At 37.0% G+C, this 21,663-nt stretch overlaps 1 protein-coding gene across 1 annotated transcript; it reads left to right on the top strand.

The window, feature by feature from the left end:
• Positions 1–1,430: 1,430 nt before the first annotated feature.
• On the top strand, positions 1,431–10,424 carry LOC149939211 (uncharacterized). The gene is made up of 4 exons (XM_090179052.1): positions 1,431–1,519; positions 7,744–8,074; positions 8,144–8,676; positions 10,218–10,424. Exons 2-4 carry the CDS (start codon positions 8,056–8,058, stop codon positions 10,422–10,424), a joined length of 759 nt encoding a protein of 252 aa, XP_090035178.1. The 5' UTR covers positions 1,431–1,519; positions 7,744–8,055.
• The last annotated feature ends 11,239 nt before the right edge of the window (positions 10,425–21,663 follow it).

The following is a 21,663-nucleotide window of genomic DNA, read 5'->3' as shown; positions in this document are numbered from 1 at the left end:
TCTTTTTGAAATATCCTTGTACTTCTTTATTCCTAAATTCCGTGCCCTTGTTCGATTGAAATTTATCTGGAATTCCGTCTTTAAAAACAATTTTTATATTTTTCAAAACCTCTTTCCCCGATTTAGTTTTAAGAGGTAACCCCCACGCTTTTCTACTAAAACAGTCTATAATTGTTAAAATGTATTTGTATCCGTCATTATCAGCCTCTAACGAGCGCATATCGTTAATATCCGCCTGGTATTGTTCCCTTATATTACTAATTACTATTTTATTTCGTTGAAACTTTTTATATTTCGGCCTATGCATCGTAAAAGCGTCGATTCCTCTTAACCATTTTTCTACAATTTCCCTACTTAAGCCGTGAGACTTTACGGACTGGAATAACCTTTCAGCGCCTCCGAAAGAAGCCGGATGCTTCGGGTTAAAATATATTTTTTCTAAAATAGCTTCGCCCATACTTTAGACTTTTGCGCGCGACTCCTTGTTTGTTTATAAGAGTGAAGAGAAGAGTCAGACGTGGAGTGATCTCGGTCGAGGCTACGAGTGGGGCGGGGCTTATCTGTCCTGCGCGCGCGCCCTCTTTGAGGAACCGGATACTCGCGCTTAACGGGAGAACGTCGTTGTCGGGTTCTCGGAGCTAGCGGAGAGGGAAAGCCTTGGATCGCCGGTGAAGAGTTAAATTGGGTTAAATTGGAAATAAACGCGAAATATCCGATAGGTTTTGGGTAGGCTTTAGGATTTAAATACGCTTTGGCAATTTCGCTAATATTGGAACCTTTAATAGGTCGACCGTTTATTACGAGCTCCCCGTTTTCATCCCACCGTATTCTTTCGGGTACAGTTTCCAACTGATCCACCATGCTTTGCGCTTTTTGGTAATATATCAAAGGCAAATCGTCTATCCAGTCCCTACTTAGCGAGTCGAGTGCGGGGGCAATTTCGATTTCTTTAGGAGCCGAGGCTTGCTTACGTAGATTTCCGTGTCACATTAAAGCTTGTTCGTATAAAATCCATTTCGAGGCGTCGTCTAAATCTTTCATATTTAATATTTGGTTCATCTTAACGTCTAATTCAGAGACTGTCAGAGCGAGGGGGTGCGGGAACGGGTCGGGCTTTAAAACGCCGCTAGGGACGAATCATTTTTCTGGCGTGTTTCATTGTTTACTATCGAATATAGAACCAAGAAGGGTTGAAACGACGGGTAGAAGAAACGAGAAAAATCCGCCCCCAGACTGAACTAACAATTTCTTTTTACTTTTCCAAGCTACCCGCTTACTAGCTAGTTTTCGAAGGGTATTTTTATGACGAGATAACCTGGATTTTTGGGTATTTGATAGTTTTACTTTACCAATTAAAGTGTTATGAATACATTCACTGATAGCGTCTATGAGGGATTTGTCGGCTTTAGCTAAAATAGCTTTTCTTTGAACGGGTTTGCAACGACCGAGATATCGGAGAGCGTCTCTCTCGATACGTACTCTACGAGACATGATTCATAACTGATTGAAGTTACGAAATGTAAGTTCTATTTATTTATTTAGGGAGATAAGCGTAGCAAGTTTCTCCCGGTAAAATATTAGTTAAGACTCTTTGATCTTCGGGACAAGTTTGAGTTAAATTGAATACTAGGTAACCGTGAGGTCTCGAAGTCGCGTCTTCGTAGGCGTCAACTACAAAACGCCACTTATCAGGGAACATTTGTCTAGCGATATAAGCCACTTGCTGACGGTCTCGGGGGCTTTTCAATAAAATTATGTAATGCGAATTCAGGGAAATGGTTCTGCTATCTTTTGATTGATGGAATAAGTTCTGTGTAATAAAAATAACGCTTAGAGAACGGTGATGGGTCCCTTTCACGAATAAATCGCCAATTTGACCTTTACTCTCGCTCATCTGGTCGTCGATAACTAATAATATAAGATCTTTTCCGTCATAATCAGATAAAACAGGCAATCCTTCTTTAAAAACTACCCTGTGCTTAATTTTATCGTATAGAGCTTGCCATTCTCCGTAATACCAATGTATTTCTTTGAAACCCGGAACAAACATTTCCTCTTCGTGATTAATTATAGATTCAATTAAATAGCTTTTGCCATTCTGACTCGGGCCTGCCGTTACGCAATTAAACGGATGAATAAATTGCATGGTTATCTCCCTTTGAGTACGAGCGTACAAATGAAAATGTAAATTAAAATTCGGTTAAATTTATGGGACTCTTCAGCGGAGGAAAAATATAATCGAATAACCTATTTCATCCCTTACCCCGTATAGGTTTGATATTCACATTAGAGTCGCAAGACTATATTTACTTTAGAGTCGTAAGACTGAAACCTATATTCACTTTAGAGTGGAGAGACTAATTTTTAGCGAGAATTAGCGATTGGAGGGCTCTACGTCCCCGTCCTCAGGACCAATTAGATTCGCTTTATAGCCGTAGGGTACCGTAGGGTACCGTAGGGTACCGTAGTGAAGTCGTCCAGTAACCGTACCTTGTCTACGACGGGTCTATAGATTTTAGTACGGTCGACGGAAACGACCGTATGATCGGGTAGACGCAAAATCTGCCTCGGCTGTGGTATGGTTACTGGCTCGTTCGTTTCTCCGTCGACACCTATCAATCTTTTAAGCGTGTCCATATTAACCAAATCTTTAATGCCTTGATTTATACGGAACCCTTTGACTTTCATTTCGTAGGAGACTTTACCGGTCGTAGGGTTCAGTACTTTAAAGGCGTAATTTTTTGCGCCACCTGTTGCCAATTCTTGGATGTACGAGCCTTTTCCGTACTTTTCCAACTCATCGGTCATGTCTCCGAGATAGTTTCCCGTCTCAATCTCTATTCCATCTCGTTCTTTTAGATAAATGCAACTGTCCGTATCATAATAATACGTAAGCGGGTCTAATCTCCTTAAATAAGAGTATAACTTGATCCTAGCCATTGCGGTCGTATAGGCTGCAATTACTACGTTCGTGTTTGGGTAAACAAGATCAATATCTTTCAAAAACGCCCACTTGATCACGCAATGCGTTTGACTTAAGGGAATAACCGATTTAACTTCTATGTCGGGGTCTAAGAATAAATCGAAAAACTTTTTGGGATCGCTAATAATAGCCGATTGGTCTTTGCGAGGGTTTAAACCAAAACGACCCCAAAAAGAGTTAAGACAAAGCTTCGCGATGGTACGAAGACCAGGGTTCTTTTTAATATTGGTAGGATCAAGTTTTACTCCTTCCTTTTCGTAATATTCGTCATCGTATTTCTTAATCTCTTCATCGGTCTCTATTCCCGTGGGTAAGCCACTGGATTCCTGTTTGAGTTTAAGAAACGCGTTGACGTACTCGGAGAAAAGACCGCCCTCTTTCGATATCGGGTCGTATTTTACTACCTCGTATTCCCAAATTTCGTGAATAGAAATGACCTTGTACCCCATTTCGATTGCCAACTGTACCTCGTCTGCAACCCAAGTACCAGTTATTTGTCGTTCTGAGTCTTCGTGGGGACAATCCTGCTGGTTTCGAGACTCACTACATTTTTGGCAGTTGGCAAACACTAGTTTCGATCCTATTCTTTGGGGTAAAACGGGATGGTAGAGAGATTGAGGCGATAACATTGTGGCTTTTATTAAACCGTTTACGGTAGAAATGTCAGGGAAAGGAGCTTTTACATGTATTTTAGGGTGTCCCACGGGTAACTTGCAATACTTGTTACACCACGGATAGAGTGAACAAATATCAATGTATTTAATTTCCTCCCCCTCTTTACACGTCTGATGTAATTTCAAAGCTGACGTACGTCCTCCGAAAAAGGCTTCGCGGGGGCGGATTGGTTCTTTAATTTTAAATTTTAAATTTTCTGTAGAAAGATATGCGTTGATGGCGGGGTTAGTACTCCTCTCAGCTTTGAAGGTACATTCCCATTTTTCATGGACCGTGTATCCCAAGCGGTTAGTGGTAGCAATGGTTGACGCGTATCGCGAATTATGGGTCTGAGTGTGGTCGCCGTATAACGCTAAGTTTCCATTGATAGGAAAACACTTTTTACACCCGTGATAATAACAACCGTGATATTGAAAGACTTCGTTATCGAGAAGTCCGTCCACGTTAATGTTAAGAATTCTAGGTTCAAATCCATTAAAAGCAGACTGAATTTCCTTCCCTCGTAAGTGAGACATCCATTCAAGCCATTCGATCGCTCCAAAACTCTGGTTGCAGTTCATACGATAGCCGAAAGGGGGGACTACACCAATCGTATCGGGCTGTAAAAAGTGTTTCCTAAAGATAAAACTGCATACTCCCGCAATCGTTATCGCAGTTAAGAACGGGTCTATTTCGAATTTATCCATGAAAATAGAACGATATGATAAACAGCCTTGCAAAAGAATGTTTACGTCCTGGCGGCAGTACCGGATTAAATCTCTTTTATAATCAAAATAATTAAAGTTGGGGTCCGAATTACCGCAAGCTTTGGACCGGGAATCGTTATACCACTGGATAAATTCATCGTAGGCCTTACCGCTTAAACGATTAGGGTCGTACGCGTCCATCGGAGGCATGTCATTATGAAGTACGTAATTGGTTTCGTTCGAACGGGCTGGATCAAATTCATGGTCTACGGTATTAAACAGTAAATGCGGGAAATGTCCCTTATTTAAATTATTATCTAAACCGAATGTGGAAACGAATTGAGAAAGTGCAAAGGGCATAAAATTTAAGGAATCTAAGAATTTTAATTTTTTATACTGTACATTCATGAATTTGGTCCCGTCTGTCAAGACTTTAGGGGTCCACATTAAATCGACCATTTTACGTACTATAAATTGCGCGTCGTAACCTTTAGCGTTATTGGCGATACATATAATCTTATCGGCTACTCTGTTAAGCGTACGAAGATACTCTAGAAAGTCGCCGACGGGGTCTTTTGAAAGAAATATTTTCTCCCGAGGACCACTACCGCATTTAGCACATGCGTACTGACTATCTTTTTCTTCGAAACAGAATTTACACGCTTTTTGCGAAACGCATAAAATTGGTTCGTGAATCAAAGCATTGGCGTCAGTACGATTTGTTTGTTTACATTCCAAGTCATAAAAAACAAAGACTTCCGTTTTTGGAGTACTTCTCTTAGTTGGTGGTGATTGTTCATTGTCGGAGTCGTGGACCCGTTTATTATTGCTATTTATTCGAGAACGAGTAGTTTTATCGGCAGAATCTTTACGGTCGTTCTTTAAAGGTTGCATGTAACATAGATAACCTGCGGGGTTAAACTCACTACACGAAGGACAATAGGTCTCTCCACAAACGTGTACTGCCTTACGCTTAAACATACTGATAAATTTTCCGCAAAGATTACAAACGTAAATTTTATTACATAAGGGCTCGGCTCCTGATAAATGGTAATCGTAACAATTTTGATTAGGGAAAACTCTTAAACATGTTTGGCAAGTTATTTTATCTACGTCCTTCAGGCAATCTTGCTGTCTATGACAACTATGACAGAAAAGAAGGCAATTATGGTCAGTGAGATTATTAAAACCTACTAAACATTTTTCGCAAAAGTAATTAAACGCGAAAAGGGGTTTGGGGTTAGTAATTACGTTGAAATGTGTGTCAATATTTAGAAGATAAAGACGTTTGCGGAGAGGCCCTTCTAGTTCCCTCTCTTCTTCGACGCTGCCGAAAATAACTAAGGGTACGGGATCGCGTAATCGAAAAACGATAATACTGTATTTGGGCAAGATTTCTTGGAACCGAGTTAAAGCGTCCGGACCAGCGCATTCTTCGTCTGTTAATGCAGAATATACCAAAAGGGTCCTAGCTTCGCGGGTCTGTAATTGCGCTTCAATATTTTTTCCTCTACACTGTCTTATAGTAGTATATTTTCTTTTAAGTTCTCCATCATTTTTATTATCCATGTATTCTCTATGAGCTATGGCTACTACAAGAGCGCGTGCTAAACAAATTTTATCCTGGTTATTTATCGTTATCGTGCAATGTTTATAAAAAGAAAACTCTTTTTCAAGGGAAATCCCTAAGCTAACTGATCTAGTTCCTCCTTGCGGTAATCTGACTCGATTAAACGTAACCGTAACTATTCCTTCAAAAAAACTACCATCGTTCTCGGATCTATAGCTTTTTTCATCGATATACGTCATCAACCATTGCAAGTCTAATTGGTCCCGACGCCGGAAACTGACGTTAATTTGAAAACCGGGGTTAGTGACGTTCACGAATGAAACCGAAACCATATCTGAAGGCAAACAGTCCTCTAATAGGGTTTCCATCAATATATAAATACCATTTTCTATATTATTTTCTAACCGGACATTTAAAGTCCGTCCCATTAGTCCAAAATTTGGAAAATTTTGGATATTATTATTCAATATTTTAACAGAACCTGGTAAATTAGGAAAGGACGGAGGCGTTATTGGAACGTCAACCAGCCCACCTCCAACTTGAGGAGGAGACGAAGTGGGGGCTACCAAATTTGCGTTCTCAGGGTTCGCGTTTTTCTCAGCAGTCTGAGACGGTGGATGTGAATACTGCGGAGCTCGTGAGCGGCCAGCGACCGCTATAGGGTAATTATTATTATTACGCTGAGGGGAAATATTATGAGGGGGCCGGCCACTACTAGCAGTACGAGCAGCTAACAACGCTTTAGCTTCCTCGAACATTTCGGCAGCCCTTGCGGCTGCGGCTGCAAGTTCCTCCGCGTCCCGTCGGGCAACTTGTACGTTCTCAGCTAAGCTCTTAATGCTGTCCGTACTGGGGGGCGACATGATAAAATTATCTTCCAAAGATAAAGAGTGGCACGTGTCATCTGATTCTAGAAAGGGTGAGGGAGCATCCATAGGCGTATACGAGGGCGAATAACGTACTTCGTCAGGTGGGATAGAACTAGGTCTTAAAAGGGATGAAGGTAAGTTAACGATAGGGGGCGAACAGATTTGATGGGTTAGTTGATATTCTCTAAGATAATCTCGTACCATTGTCATTTCTTTTAAACGTTCCAATTGCGAATCAGTTACTGTAGTTAAGGAAAGGGTAGGGTCTTGGGTATCAGTTAAATCTTTTATTTCCATTTCTGGAGAATCGGGTAAAGTTACTATGGGTACTTCAGGGAGCTCGTTATCAGTTATATCAATCAATTCAGGGGAGTCGATTATAATCATTTCCGGGGTATCAACTAAATTAATTTCTGGGTATTGTACACCTTTCATTTTTATGCCAATTTACTTAAACCTTATTCAAAAAAATTACGATAAAAAAAATCAAAATAAACTTACGTAGAGAGAGAGGGCGCGCTTCAAAAAAATCCTGGTACTAGACGTACAAAGAACAACAATAGAGTGACGTTCCCCCGGTTCAGGCACCCCCTTATATAGGGCCTAGGGGAAGATAGTAAGCTTATCTCTTATTCCCAAAGAACTTGTTCAGTTCTCGAGAATATATTAGGGTTATGCTAAAATTTATACTTATTTACGCAAAATATTCCATTTAACTTCATTTCCGATATGGACACTGAAGTACAAACATCTGCCATAATCACCGTCCTGAAACAACCTTCTAAAATTATAGCCGTAGTGATTATTTTAATTACAATTTTCTTAATTGAGTTCATTTTGTGGTATTTTGAAAACGTTTCTACCGTAAAATTGTAACTTTTTTCACTGTAGTTCACAAAATGGTATTAAAAGTATACTAATTTTATGTTAATTTCTATTAATTGTATTGTTGTTTTCTAGGATATGATTGCATCACAAGCTCTCGAGAGGAAACTACAATGGGTTTTTTTCTTCTTCCAAGTGGATTAATATGTGACGTCAATGGGAATAATTAGAGGCAGTTTCGAGCACGGGACGGTTTAATTTCGAGTGTCTAGAACTGTTATCTCAGAGAGACAGCCGATAGAATTTGAGGGTTATTTGAAGTTTAGATCACGTGATGAATTAATCTCAACAAGATAGGAACTGATTAATCTCCCATGCGTCATTTCTCTCTGAGACGCTGAACTGAAAAGAAGTGCATCCGCTTTGCTCTCGGCATCTACCGTAAACATGGAAAAACGATCTATTGGTAAGCATTATTTAATTAATACTATTACTATTTCAATAGACAAAGGCTTAACATTTTCATTTTCTATAGCCGAGACGCATACCGTATCCAAACGCAGGGGCCAAGAAAGACGTATCAACATAAAAATCACGTTAGGAGGATCAGTCTACATTTCTTTTGGTTTCGACGGATCAAAATTACAAGTTATCTTCTTCAAAAAATCGAACGAAAATATTCTGTTCCTGACCTCCGAAGCTTTCACCAATCTACTCTCTCTTTGGGGAGAGCTTTTCGCCGCCACGCAAACCGGAGCATCGTCTCTAACCCACAACATCATCGACTATCACGACAACAACGTATCCGTCGTCGCCACGACCAACAACATCAAATTGAACTCTGCCTACGGTCATGTTCTGGATCTGGGAGCTCGCGAAATCGGTGAGTTCCAAAAAAATATTGATTTTATTCGGTTTCAAATAAATCTTTTAAACGAACATAAAAATGTTATCGAATGCATGTACTTAGCTATTGTTAAAAACCTTAAAAAAATTCACGAATTATTATATGGAAAACCTTTCGAGGGTTTATTTTTGTACCCAGATCAATTTAATTCGTACCATCAAGTAAAATCTTATTTTGGCTGTTTTAAATCACCCTCGGAAGTACTACAAGATTTTACTAATTTACTCGTAGATAATCAATTAACCTGTAAACTTAGCTACTTTAATTTGTTTTCATTGTGTAATGCACAAGATAACCATCTAATGGAATATCTGATAGTACCTACTAACATGTAAACAAAGTTCTAAAATAAAATAAAAAAATAATTAAATTGAAAATAACTTGTTATTATTGCTTATATCCTAGAAATTAAAAGGGCTCGGAAGCGATAAGCAAACGTGTAAAAATCTAATCTCCAGATATCTGCGCGAGCAAAACTAATTTTGGAGAATGGGGATGGGGGAAAGCAACCAGTGAACGAGAGAGATAAAGTATCCAGTGAATGGGGGTTGGGGGAAAGCAGCTGGTGAACGAGAATCTGGTGATTAGAAATTCTGGTGATTAAGGGAGGAACGGGGGAAAGCAGCGGGTGAACGAGAATCTGGTGATTAGAAATTCTGGTGATTAAGGGAGGAACGGGAGAGGCGCGGGTGAACGGCTGGGAGGAACGGGGGAAAGCAGCGGGTGAACGGCGGGAGCCAAGCTGCAGCTTTGTGTCCTTCCGGTGATTGAGAATGAAATTATCATTCACCGGATGGACATCCCTTATCTCTAATGACTCCCAAGTCACGAATACTATTTTCGCGTTGAAGAATGTTCCCGTTTAGTTTATAGGGAAACATAATTTTATTTTTCTTACGAGTATATGATATAACATAAGTTTTGTCCTCGTTGATTGGAATATTGTTTAAGGTGCACCAGTTTTGAAGACTATCTAGGTCAGAATTTAGTTTTTCGCAATGGTTATCATTTTGATGTAATTTCATAGCTTATTATCATCAGCAAATAAGTAAATTTCCGAGTTTTGGATTTGCGAGGGTATATCAGAGGTATAAACGTTGAAAAATAGCGGACCAAAGGATGAGCCCTGAGGTATATTTGCGAAATAAATATTTTTTGTTATAAAAAAAAATATGGATTAGTTATATTTCGCAAATATTTAAAAAAAATACAAAGAATAGAGGTTATCCTCTAGGAAAGCCCCGGAAGGAAAGGTGTTTAAAATTGATGTCGCGTTGCCCCGCTGAATCGCGATTGCGAAGGAACTGAACCGAACGCGGCTCACCGGTGACGTCCTTTAAACGACGGCCAATGGCATGCACTAAATCTGAACCTTCTTGACCGAACGAGCCGAGAGTTTCAACGGCCACCGCTTTAAAAGTGTACTAATTCTTGAGTCCAGCGTACTTAGACCTTTTCTTCACTTCAGCCTGGGTCGAGATTTTCATGAACAGAAAGGAAGCCGATGAAGAATTTGGACTTTGTTTAGAACTTATGAAGGCTAAGGATTTGGAATATACGCTCGATGAATCGGAACTGAAGTTACAAGTTCAGAAGATAAAGAATTTAAAATCAAAGTTCCAGAACAAGTAAAAAATAGCCATCGGAACAAAAACCATTTCCTGTTAAAGAATGCTCATTGGTTAAATACGACTTTCACCAGGGTTACACGAGAAAAAACGTCGTGAAGCGAAGATTTTTTTCTGAGCCTTCTTCTAGTTCAGCTGCTGGGAAAACAACGAAGGATTGGTCAATGGTAGGTACTTGGAAGCAGAAAAGACAAGTTTTAGAGCTATCAAATTCATTGTCGGAGCAACCTTTGACGAAAGATTTGAAGGCTGTCCAATTATCAGCTAGACGTGATCTGTGATAAGGGGTGCTGAAAAGTCCTTCAAGAACCTAATGTTTTCCGTTAATATACCCCGCAAGAAGCTCTTGCTCTGATAATTGACGAAGAATTAACGGTGGAAACGTATAACCACTTAAGAGAAGGTGCCAAATCCCAAGGTATTGGTTTGTATCCCCATACCATGAGGTTTTCGAAGAAAAGAAGGAGTCCAGACCCGTGGAAACCGTTGAAGTTTCTGATACTTTAGCGGTTATTCCGTGGCAATTCCTTCTAAACCATACGGTTTCTAGCATCGTAAACCTGCAATACTAAGTTATTGATCAGTATTTAGACATATTACGTTTAGAAGAGCTGCGTTTTACTCTGTTACTTTCTTGGGGATTTGACGGGTGTTAGGGGACGATCGCAAATTAAACAGTTGTATGTGAGTAATGAGACCTCGAATGACGTTGACCAGAGCTTGTTCGTTACTACTGTTATTCCTCTCCAGTTGAAGTCTGAAAATGGATACAATTTATGGAACAACCCAACTCCTCAATCTGTGCGATATTGTCGCCCATTGAAATATGTTTTTTGCAAAGAGACTTCCACGGCAATTAACGAGGAAAAGCGTAGAGTCAATGAAGAAATAATATATCTTTTACCATTTGGGATTAATATCAGTTCAAACAAAGAAATATGCATCAAATATGCTTTATCATTTACAATCATTGATGAGAAAGTTTTGAATGTCATAACGGGGACGAAATCGCAATAATCTTGTCCTATTTGCGCAGCTACTCCATCCCAATTCAATGAGATCGTTAACAATTCGTTCACCCCAAATCCAGAAAACCTCTAATGCGGAATAAGCCCGCTTCATGCGTGGATACGATGCCGAGAATTTTGTCTTCACTTGGGCTATCGAAACTGCGAGGGCCTAAGATGTAAGACGGGGCCGTAAAAAATAAATCTTTCAAAAGCGCCAATTGGAAATCAAAGAGAAACTGAATGCTCAATTGGCACTGAGGGTCAGCTTTCCGAAACCCGGTAGGAGTGGCTCTTCAAACGATGGTAACACAGCCCGAAGAGCGTTTCATGAGCGTAACCGAAGAATTTTCGCTGACATTCTAGGATTGGAGTATTGGCTGGTAGAACAGCTGCACGTGATTCTCGTCACAATATCATGTGTATAACCGGTAGAGGAAGACAAATTGTGCGAGTTTTGTAGAGGTTTACTGGACCAATATCTTGAAACATACAGCTGGTACTATATGCCTGTTAGTGTCCACAAACTTCTGGTCCATGGAAAAGATATCATCAAGTCTGCTACTCTACTATTAGGATTCCTAAGTGAACAAGCTGCAAAAACCAGAAACAAGGTATACCGGCAATATCGTGAATTCCACTCTTAAAATTTGAAGAGAAGACAACCTGCTTGATATCTTCAACCGATCTTAAGATTCGTCTGACCGGTGATTTCAGATTTTGGTCTAACAGAAAGAAAAAGCAAAATAAAAGACAAACCACTACCAGCCGCTGTTATCCTTTCGTTGAAAGAAACGGAGAAAGTTGATCAGAAATTGCCATCGAACCCAGAAAATGGTGTAGAAGAGTACAACGATTTAGACTCTGATGATATGCAAGTTCTTGATTTAGAAAATGAAGAAAATTTTAAAATTTATTATTTTATTTTCATATTTTTTTTATTTTTTTGGTATATGAAGATCATGTACACTAAAATTGTGAATTTGTTTATTTTCCTACTTTTTACTTGATTTATATTTGTTTACGTACTTGAAGATCATGCACACTTATTGTTATTTTGTTATTTATATATTTGTTCATTAATATATTATTTACTTATTATTTTCCTTGTTTTTGAGAAAGTACTAATATAATTAACAAATATTGCAAATTAAATTAATTATTTTGACATTTCTTTTTCAAACTTAATTAAACGGTAATAAATGTATTTTTTTCATTGATTTTTATGCTTTAAATTTTTTTTTAATAGTTATAACTGCTATAATACCTTGACGAAAAAGACCAAAGAAATAATCCGAAAACAAGCAACAAAGAAAGAGGGCTAAAGTGCTAGTGTTAGGGATGTTTCATTTGAATTTTTTCCTTCCACGTTCCGGCTGCATCCAAACCTCGAAGGTAGATGTTTCCAACATAATATTGGAAATGAAATAAATTTTAGATAAGACTTCGTTTAAATAAAAGGAAAGGTAAACGCAATTCACCTTTCTTTACAATAACGAGAGAGAGAATGAGAGAGAAAGAGTAAACATCAAATTATATAAACTACTGATTTCATGAACTTATAATATGCAAATGTGTTTAACGTTAAAATCAATTTAAGGATCCATATCTTTTCACCCGCTTTTGAATTTTATATAGTGTCATTATTCCCAAAAACCGACTGTTCTACACTTGGCAGACCTGATTATTTAAAAAGGTTAAAATAACGGTCCTAGCTATATAGAATATCTGAAAAATAAATTCATGATTGACGACTTTTGATCCATCTCAATCAGAAAAATAGTTTTAGAAAAAAAAAAGGATGGGGAGACTTTTGGGACACCTTGTGTACATTGACAGTGGGGTACTATTCACGATCTATGTAGCTGTTTGACATGGACATTACATATTTAAAGGAATGTGTTGCTGCTCAGATAACAAACTTTACAACGGAATGAATTCAAACTGTAATTAAGACTAAGGCAACAATATGATGGTTAACCATAAGATATAAGTTCATGGAGAAGATTTAAACACGATGAACAAGTCTCTTTCTTTTCAAATCTCTAGGAAACAAACCCTTTAAAAGGTTCTCGCCTTCGGTTACCTAACAGACAATTTTAACTTTATTGTAACAGCCATTTAAATTAATTTTGTGCCTGGCAAATGGACTTTTCAACGTTTACTTTAAATACAAACTTTAAATTGATATCCTTCGAAATGAGACTTGCAAAGAAGTTCTTCAGAAATATTTGACCATTGTGACTTTGTCCTTGCTGTAATAAGTTTTGCTCTGGCTTCATTTTTAATGCTAACGGTCTATGTTTGGTTTATAAAAAAAATACTTATCACTGTGACAGCTACAGTGAATTCAGTTGTATTAGGGAATCTTAAACACGAGCAGGAAGAAAACATTATCATTAGAAATATAGAAAAAACAGCGAAATTTAGTTATAAATAAACAAACAATGAGATACCGCAGGTTAAAATTCGCATTAACTAGTCACGGCCCTTTAATTTAACATTTTATTATGCAAAACGCAATGAACGAACTTTGATTATGGGGTTTTGTGTATATAATAACATGGATTCTTCATTTTTTAGGAGACTTCAATATATCAACGATTTTGACACACCAAAACTTTAAAATTACACTGTGATTTTTTTCTTCAAGTTCCATTTTTCGTCCATTCGTAAAATTTTTCAATTATAAGTATGGATCTTGTATTATTGTAAAAACTTCATTAAAATCGACTTAGCAAAAAAACTGTGTCATATTCACTATGCAAATAAGAATTTTGTCGACATTGACCATTTTATATACAGGGTGTCTCAATTTGCTCGATCAGGCCATTTTTCTCAAAATGTATTTATGCTAGGGTTCTGAAATTTTCAGGGTTTATTTGTTAGGTATGGAAGGCTTTGGTTACTAAATTTCAGATAAATCGAACGATTTTATGCCGTTTTGGAAAATTTATTTTTTCACCGGTAGGTGTCACGCAAAATATTTCAATAGAAAAGTTGTAGGGCATAGTCGAAAGTGTAAAAATAATTTTGGTTCGGTTGAAAAAGACCTATTTTTCACTGAGTTTGGAGGTCGGGGTAAAAAACAAGTTGTACTAGCAGACAATAGCCTTTAACGAATTGTAGGTAACATGCATTTCAGTTAAAAGATTTCGAAAAATAAACAAATAACAATAAGCCCAAGTGACAAATGTTTTTTAATGACTTCTACAAAATGTTTTCAAAAATGCCACCTACTGATGCAATGCACAAATATGCACGATGTTGCATATTTCGAAATGCTCCCCGAACAATTGATATTTCACGTTAAACAAAAACAAAAGAAAAAAAAGCGTAATTTTTGGTCTACAAATCTTTGTTTGATGATCTTACTCGTAACCACGTCGAAATGGAAGACGTGGTCTTTGTCTACTTAGTCTAATTAGGTGTTGAACGTAATAACTTTTTGCAGATCTGATTATTAACTACATAGCTGAAAGCATAAGTTCCCTAAAATAAATGTACATGTGTGTTGTGATTATGTACGATTGTTTACGTTAAAGGCTATTGCCTGCTAGTGCAACTTGTTTTTTACCCCGACCTCCAAACTCAGGGAAAAATAGGTCTTTTTCAACCGATACAAAATTATTTTTACACTCTCGACTATGCCCTACAACTTTTCTATTGAAACATTTTGCGTGACACCTACCGGTGAAAAAATAAATTTTCCAAAACGGCACATAATCGTTCGATTTTTCCGAAATTTAGTAACCAAAGCCTTCCATACCTAACAAATAAACCCTGAAAATTTCAGAACCCTAGCATAAATACATTTTGAGAAAAATGGCCTGATCAAGCAAATTGAGACACCCTGTATAAAAAAAATAGGCAAATACTGTTTTTAAAAATAAATAATTTCCAATGTGGGATTTATTTTTTAACTTTGCGGTCGCCTTATAATAGGATAAATTCTGTAATGCTAATTGATAGTGAAGCGGGTTATACTTAAAAATGTTTTTAAACGAACGCTTTTTCTTGTTTTTTGTTGGATGTTACGTTAAAAGCGCCCGCTGAAGACCGCGGATTATTCAAAGAATTTATTTCTATTAGATTACCACAGTGGAAAATAATATTTTCGTCTTCTCGGAAACCTTTTTTTTCTTTTAATATTTCAGAACTTTCGTTCGAAAATTTGTCTTATACAACTGGGTTTTTATTTCCTTTAACCCCTGTGCAGAATTAACAACTATGAAATATTTCTTGGAACGTAATTCCATGAAGAACAATTGATGATAAAAGCCTATCAAAAAGTAACGGTAGTACGACATATGACGGAGCTATTTTTATTAGACTCTTTGGAAGAACTCAATAAAAATATTCATATGAATGTTTTTTAAAAAGGACGTTTTAGAGAAAGATAATATTTAAAGATTTTCTCACCGGAATGCGAAACGTCCACCTTCACTTTTCCCATCAAGTCCAATAACCATTACTCGAACGTACGAAACAGTACATTTACATTTCATTTGTTTTGCAAAGCTCAGATTATTTTCTATTACCTTACGTTTCTGATTACATTTGATATTTTTAATGAAAAAGCTAAACTGAGCAGAAAAGTCGATAAAGAGTGAGAAATGTGGTGTCACTATTGTACGTTGAAGTATCAACAAATTACTTTGTATAATTAGATACACGCAAAGCCTTTACGATTGCAGCAGCTTTCTCTATCGAAAATAAGTATTTCATTAATATCCATACAAAGTCCTTTTAATGAAGCTATTAAATAATAAATATTGTCCTAATTAGGTATAAATAAACCTTAGTATATTAACCACGTTCGTTAGATCGATGAATTGTGAAATATGTATACCTCAACGAGGAATGAGACCAAGTTACCGATATTCTGCACGTATTCTCAACTTGTTTTCCAGTAGGCTTAAATTCCCTATTATCATTACGCACTAAATTAAGTTTTATTAAAATCGATAGCATTTATCTTATGATATTCAAGAGCTAATTTGGATCGGAAAGAGGAAACTTTTTTGTGCTCAAATTTTGGAATTTTATGATGAAATTGCATTCTCTCAAAGACTTTAGATGGAAATTATCACAAAGGTACGTTTCACTTTTGATCGGTTTGCCTATAAAATTGAATATTCATTACGTTTGTTAATGGTAAATTGCCGGACCCGAGGCACGACCCTAGGTCCAAGTAATCTAGCGACTTTTATTGCCTTTAATTCAGGTGGCCGGGTTAAATAGCGAACGAGTGTGGTAGAAGGCCCATTATGCCAAGCGAGTCAACAGATCATTCAAAACTCATGTATGCCAATTTCGAAACAAAATTCGATAAAATTTTATAAAGCACATAAACACGCTCTTCAAATTTAAATTTTGTTATTTTTCATGGTAAAATTATTGATCTATTTCAAATGAATGACCCCTTTAGCTTCCGTTAAACCTGGACGCAGTAATGTGATAGTCGTTGTTAGGTTAAGATTTCTTAACCTCAACTCTATAATTATTTCATATTTTCTTTTACAAATTGTTATTTGCCGATGACTGCCATCAGGGCAGGGCCGGCGTTAGGGGTGGGGTAAGCGGGGCAAAAGTACCCTGGGCCCGGGCCTCCGAAAGGGGCCGCCGCAACGGGTGCCTAACTAAAACTATCTGACTATTTCCAAAAAAAAACAAATTTTGGAGTAAAAATTACCTGGGGCCCGAAAATCCTAGCGCCAGCCCTGCATCAGGTACGTACCTTTGGGGGAGGCTCCCCCACCCAAAGCTGTGTAGAGTTGGCAAATTGAGGTGGACTTGTTAAAATGAAAATTATGAAACATGTTTGTTAATTAAAAAACTACTAAATCGATTGTAAACGATGTTGCAACAAATCAGTTAGAATTTCCCATAAATTTACTTCCCTAAAGTCATTAACTTTGTTTGAGATTTATATGTAGTTGCTTATCCTTATGTATAACTTACAAGACCTGATTTCTATGCTAGGCAGCTAGTGTGTCGGAACTTTAGCTCAGCCAAGAACGATTAGACAAGGAGAGGAAATGTGGGGCTGGCACGGTTCCTAATGCATCGGCCTAAACTCCGACTTGGGAGAAAGGGGGTAGAGGTGTTTTGTGGTAAAATGTTGTAAAGTGGGTAAAATGGATCACAATGTAGCGCCCTCTTTCCGCTATCTAAATTCAATTTTCTAGACGCTCTTGGTTGTAGTAAAAGCATATGAAACCCACGTGTTCGATGTGTGAATACATTTTAACTGCAAGACGGTTTTCATTTTTGGTCTTTTAAAAATGGATTTTATCGATCATAACTATTCTAAAGTTCCAAATATTCAAAAACCTACTAAGAACCAGCAACGGAAAAAAAATAAAGGTAAGAAATTAGTATTATTCTGAAATTATTACAAGCAGATTGGCCTTTTCAGGAATCAATATTCGTTCATCATAGTTATTGCTTTTAACAGGAAATTTTTAATTGAAAATTTAAGTAGCATTCTTGCTAATGCTTCTAAATTATACAAGGTGAATTACGTTGGGAGATCAAAAAGAATGAATGTTAGTATTAATATGAACGAAGGACCAGCTATTATAATTTCAATTGGTCATTTTCTTCTAAATTCTTAAGGATGAAATGCAAGACATAAAGACATCAACAATTACTACTATGACTGATGAAGCTTTTGATTACCTATCAATTTTCTCAGATAGCAAAACTGGACTTCTAGATAAAGGACAATTTACTAACAATAGACATATGCTAATGACTGATTCTGATTTTAATTTGGAGTTGACGGAATCATTCACAAATAAGCCATTGTTTAACACTTTGTAACCGAAGGAAAATGACGTCTTGACACCAATATTTTGCAATCCCTTGTTTAATGAAATACACAGTAAATATCTAGAAAATGAAGGAAATTTGGGTCAGCCTCAACCGAAACTTAAAGAAAACTGTAAGACTGAGAAACAAAGCCCACAGGAAATGCGAAGTGAAGAATCAAAAGTAATTCAACATAAACTATGAGCAAATTGATTAGTTTGTACGAATGTCCAACATTTTGTCTTGTAATTAAATTGGTAGCTATAGAAGAGTTTCACGAATGGAGCTTGAAGAAAGATAGAGGGGGATAGCTCTATCTCTCTAGTGAAGCTTTCAAATTATTTGATGAAATTTGTAAAGTGATTAGGACATTTGTAAACCCAGAAAATACCTTTAAAGACAATGATGCGAGAAAGAAGTGTATTGTTCATGGGTTAAAAGGCAATAGATAGTTTGTTGGGGGAAGAGAAAGAAAATTCTAACGCTGCTAAGCAGAAGTGCTATAGTATACTGATAAATTGCCATTTGAAAGGTTTAACGCGAAGCGGAACAAATACATTCCAGGCTGTAAAAAGGGATTGCTTAAATAGCAGTGGCATTCGTAAAGAGCTCAAAGTGATAACCGAAAAAGCTAATAATAAGGGTGGTTTAAAAAGATGTTTAATGTGAAAACATTATAAACATTTTAAATTTGATCTCGTCAAGCATCGTTGGCATCTTTTCGTCTTCTCAACGTTTTGTCTTCGTGGCAGTGCAATTGCCATTTGTATCTTTTTTCATTGAAGATTTCATGAGTTTTATTATTTTTGTCCCTTGACCATGTTGATTTACGGTTGGGTTTTCAACTGACCCGCATGCTCCTCGTAATGTACCAAAATAATTGTGTAAAGGGCCTTGATTTAATCAAGATGTCAAAACGAACGAAGCTTCTTTTTCTAGTAAGAAGTGTATGATTTCAATAGTTGAGAAAACTGAAAGTAGAACGTGTAATGTTTGAAACTGTGAAACGACAGATTAAGAAGGTTTATGATACGTACCATTGGTTTGAATCCTGTCCAACGTATCTCTACTGAGAAGCATTTTGGATTTATCAACCCATCATCAACTTCCAGCTGATCGACTTCGGCCTCCCATTCATCTAAATAAGCGAGGAAGTCCTCAACTAACCACTGAATAAAAAATTTGTTAGAATAGTACAATGTTTTTTCAAAACACCTCAAGTACCTTAAATCTCCAATCATCTGTGCTTGTGAAGGGAGCCAAAGCTGGTTTCTTTTGGAACACACACGATGATACATTTGCAACATTCATAATATCAAAAAATGTGTCAAAATAACGCAATACTTTTACGGTCTCTGAGGCCTCGTCTCCGACTAAAACTTCCATTGCATTCGCAACACTGATGCTCATTACTTGCGTAGCAAGTTTGACTAGCATGCAACTGAATGCATTTGGGTATACGTGATTATAAGATATTTTCGGAGCCAACCGCAGCAAAGAAGAGCAATCTTTGTTGTATGTTTTGACGACGTGATCTCAAAGTAGAAATTTTCCATTTTTTTGCAAACGTCTAATTAGTCTCTTAGTTCCATCTTTCTGTTTTTTAAGTTTTCCACTGTTGCTCAGTCCAGTTCGTGCAGTTTTTATATTGTGGCAAACATCCGAGTCAAAAATATAGTGGTTCTCCGTTACTACTAAATGGGTTCTTACTTTGGAAACCTACTTTGTGGTCGTTTAATCTTCGTTCCGTTTCTGTACAAATTTTTATTAATTTTTGATTCGAACTAGCCTTATCACACAAGACTGCCAGAATGTAAGAATCCAGCGGAATGTAAATATTCTATGGCTTCCCACAGTATCTAATATAAATCTTCAGCATTGTTATGACAAAATGTAAAATAGGCATAAGCAAATTTGATATTTATCGTTATTTCACGAACCATCAACGGAAGGATGTGTGAAGCTAAGTTGATATAGTTGTTCGAATCATTAATAGACTCTTTAATTTGGCCTTCCATCTCATTCACCTTATTTCTGAACTCGTTCAAATTTGTTGCTCCAATCAACTCACCAGTACTACTATTAAAAACCAAGTCTTGCTTGACTTGTCTTTCATCTATGATGAGAGCGAAAATTTTTTGGTGTTCTTCCAAATTGTGAATGTCTATTTTTTGCAGCTTTTCTAATAACACTTCGTCATTGAAACCACTTTTGGTGTTTCAATCTGCCGAGTAATTGAAAAGGGTCCTTTGATATGGTAACGGAATTATTTGTCTGACTGCTTCATACGTACTTGAAGACTTGGCCTTTATTGAAAGACACCACTCAATTATAGCCGGATGCCATTTTTTTGGTCTTTTCCTCTTTGATGTTATGAGTTTTAGTTGTTCGCGCATTAAAATCTTTTGGAAAACAGTCCTACACTGAAATGGGTTTTTCGCTATTATTTTTTCAAAATCGTTACTCTCTTCTTCTGTTAAGAAAACTCCTTCTTTTTGAAAGCTTTTTCAGATTGGATTCCAATAACTTGACCCTTCTTTTCAAACGCAACATTTCCTCTCACCTGATCAGGAGATATGTACCGGATGTTTGTAGTTCTTTTTACATCTAATTTATTTTTTTTGTGTTTCTCTTTTCCCCCGACTAACCAATATTTTTTTGGTTAAGCGACAAGCTTCACAAATTGTGGCTGTTTCACCTATTACCAGCTGATTACATTTTTCTGTTCGGATTGACCGACTTTCCAAACAGAAACGGGCGGATTTCAAATACTTGTCTTTGAAATGAGATAATAACTCCCATTGAACACCGTAGCAGGTTCTCCAATTTTCAATTTCACAAAGTATAATTTTTAAATCTTCCAAACAAGAAATTTCTTTGTCAAAATCTACAGAACTCGCAGACAATAAAATGTGGGCACGAGAAATTGGTGGATTTAAGTGTTGGTAATATTCCAAGATGAATCAAAAATTCATGCGCTACTCTTTTAAGAAGGTGTACGTCGATTAGAGTTATATCTGGAGCTTCCTCACATTCTGTGAGATCAACAAATGATGTTACAACCTAATTCACACAATCTTCACTATCCAGCGTTGCGAATAAAGTAGGTTGTAAGGTTTCCACCAAATTAGGCCTGTGTTACAACCCATTGATTGAGCATCAATCCTATCATAATTTCCGATATCATTATCAGTAAAACAATAAACATAGCTGTGATCAAGAGTTATTGAAGACTATAAATTAAAAGAAAAAATATTTATTGAAGTGTACAAACAATTTGTTAAAAATTAACTTAATTACTTGTTTGAAATCTTTCACTGGGTCTGGGTAATCTGGGGTTGGACCCTTCCCATTAATGAAATGTTTAGAACATACGTAATGATGAGCTTTCACACTAGTAACCGTTTTATCATCCTGATTAATAGCATTTAACCAACATAAACATTTTGCATAATTTTTCCGGTTTTGGAACGGGGAAAAAATGACACCATCAGCACGCGAATCCTTCTATAACTGATGGCTTTTGCACGACCTATATACGCAATATTTACCCATTTTAATCTCTAAATTTTAAGTTTTAAACGACAGATATTTTACGCCTTGTAGTATCTCGTTAACCTCACGCCATCGCTACTTCCACTAGCTTTCATCGCTTTTCAGGACAAAACAGCACACGAAACCATAGTGAACACGTGCA

Source organism: Leiobunum rupestre, chromosome 6 (assembly GCF_980474605.1).
Source record: "Leiobunum rupestre chromosome 6, qqLeiRupe1.1.hap1, whole genome shotgun sequence".
Classification (NCBI taxonomy): Eukaryota; Metazoa; Arthropoda; class Arachnida; order Opiliones; family Sclerosomatidae; genus Leiobunum; species Leiobunum rupestre.
Note: the sequence above shows the minus strand (reverse complement) of the source record. Positions and strands in the feature narration are given on the sequence as shown.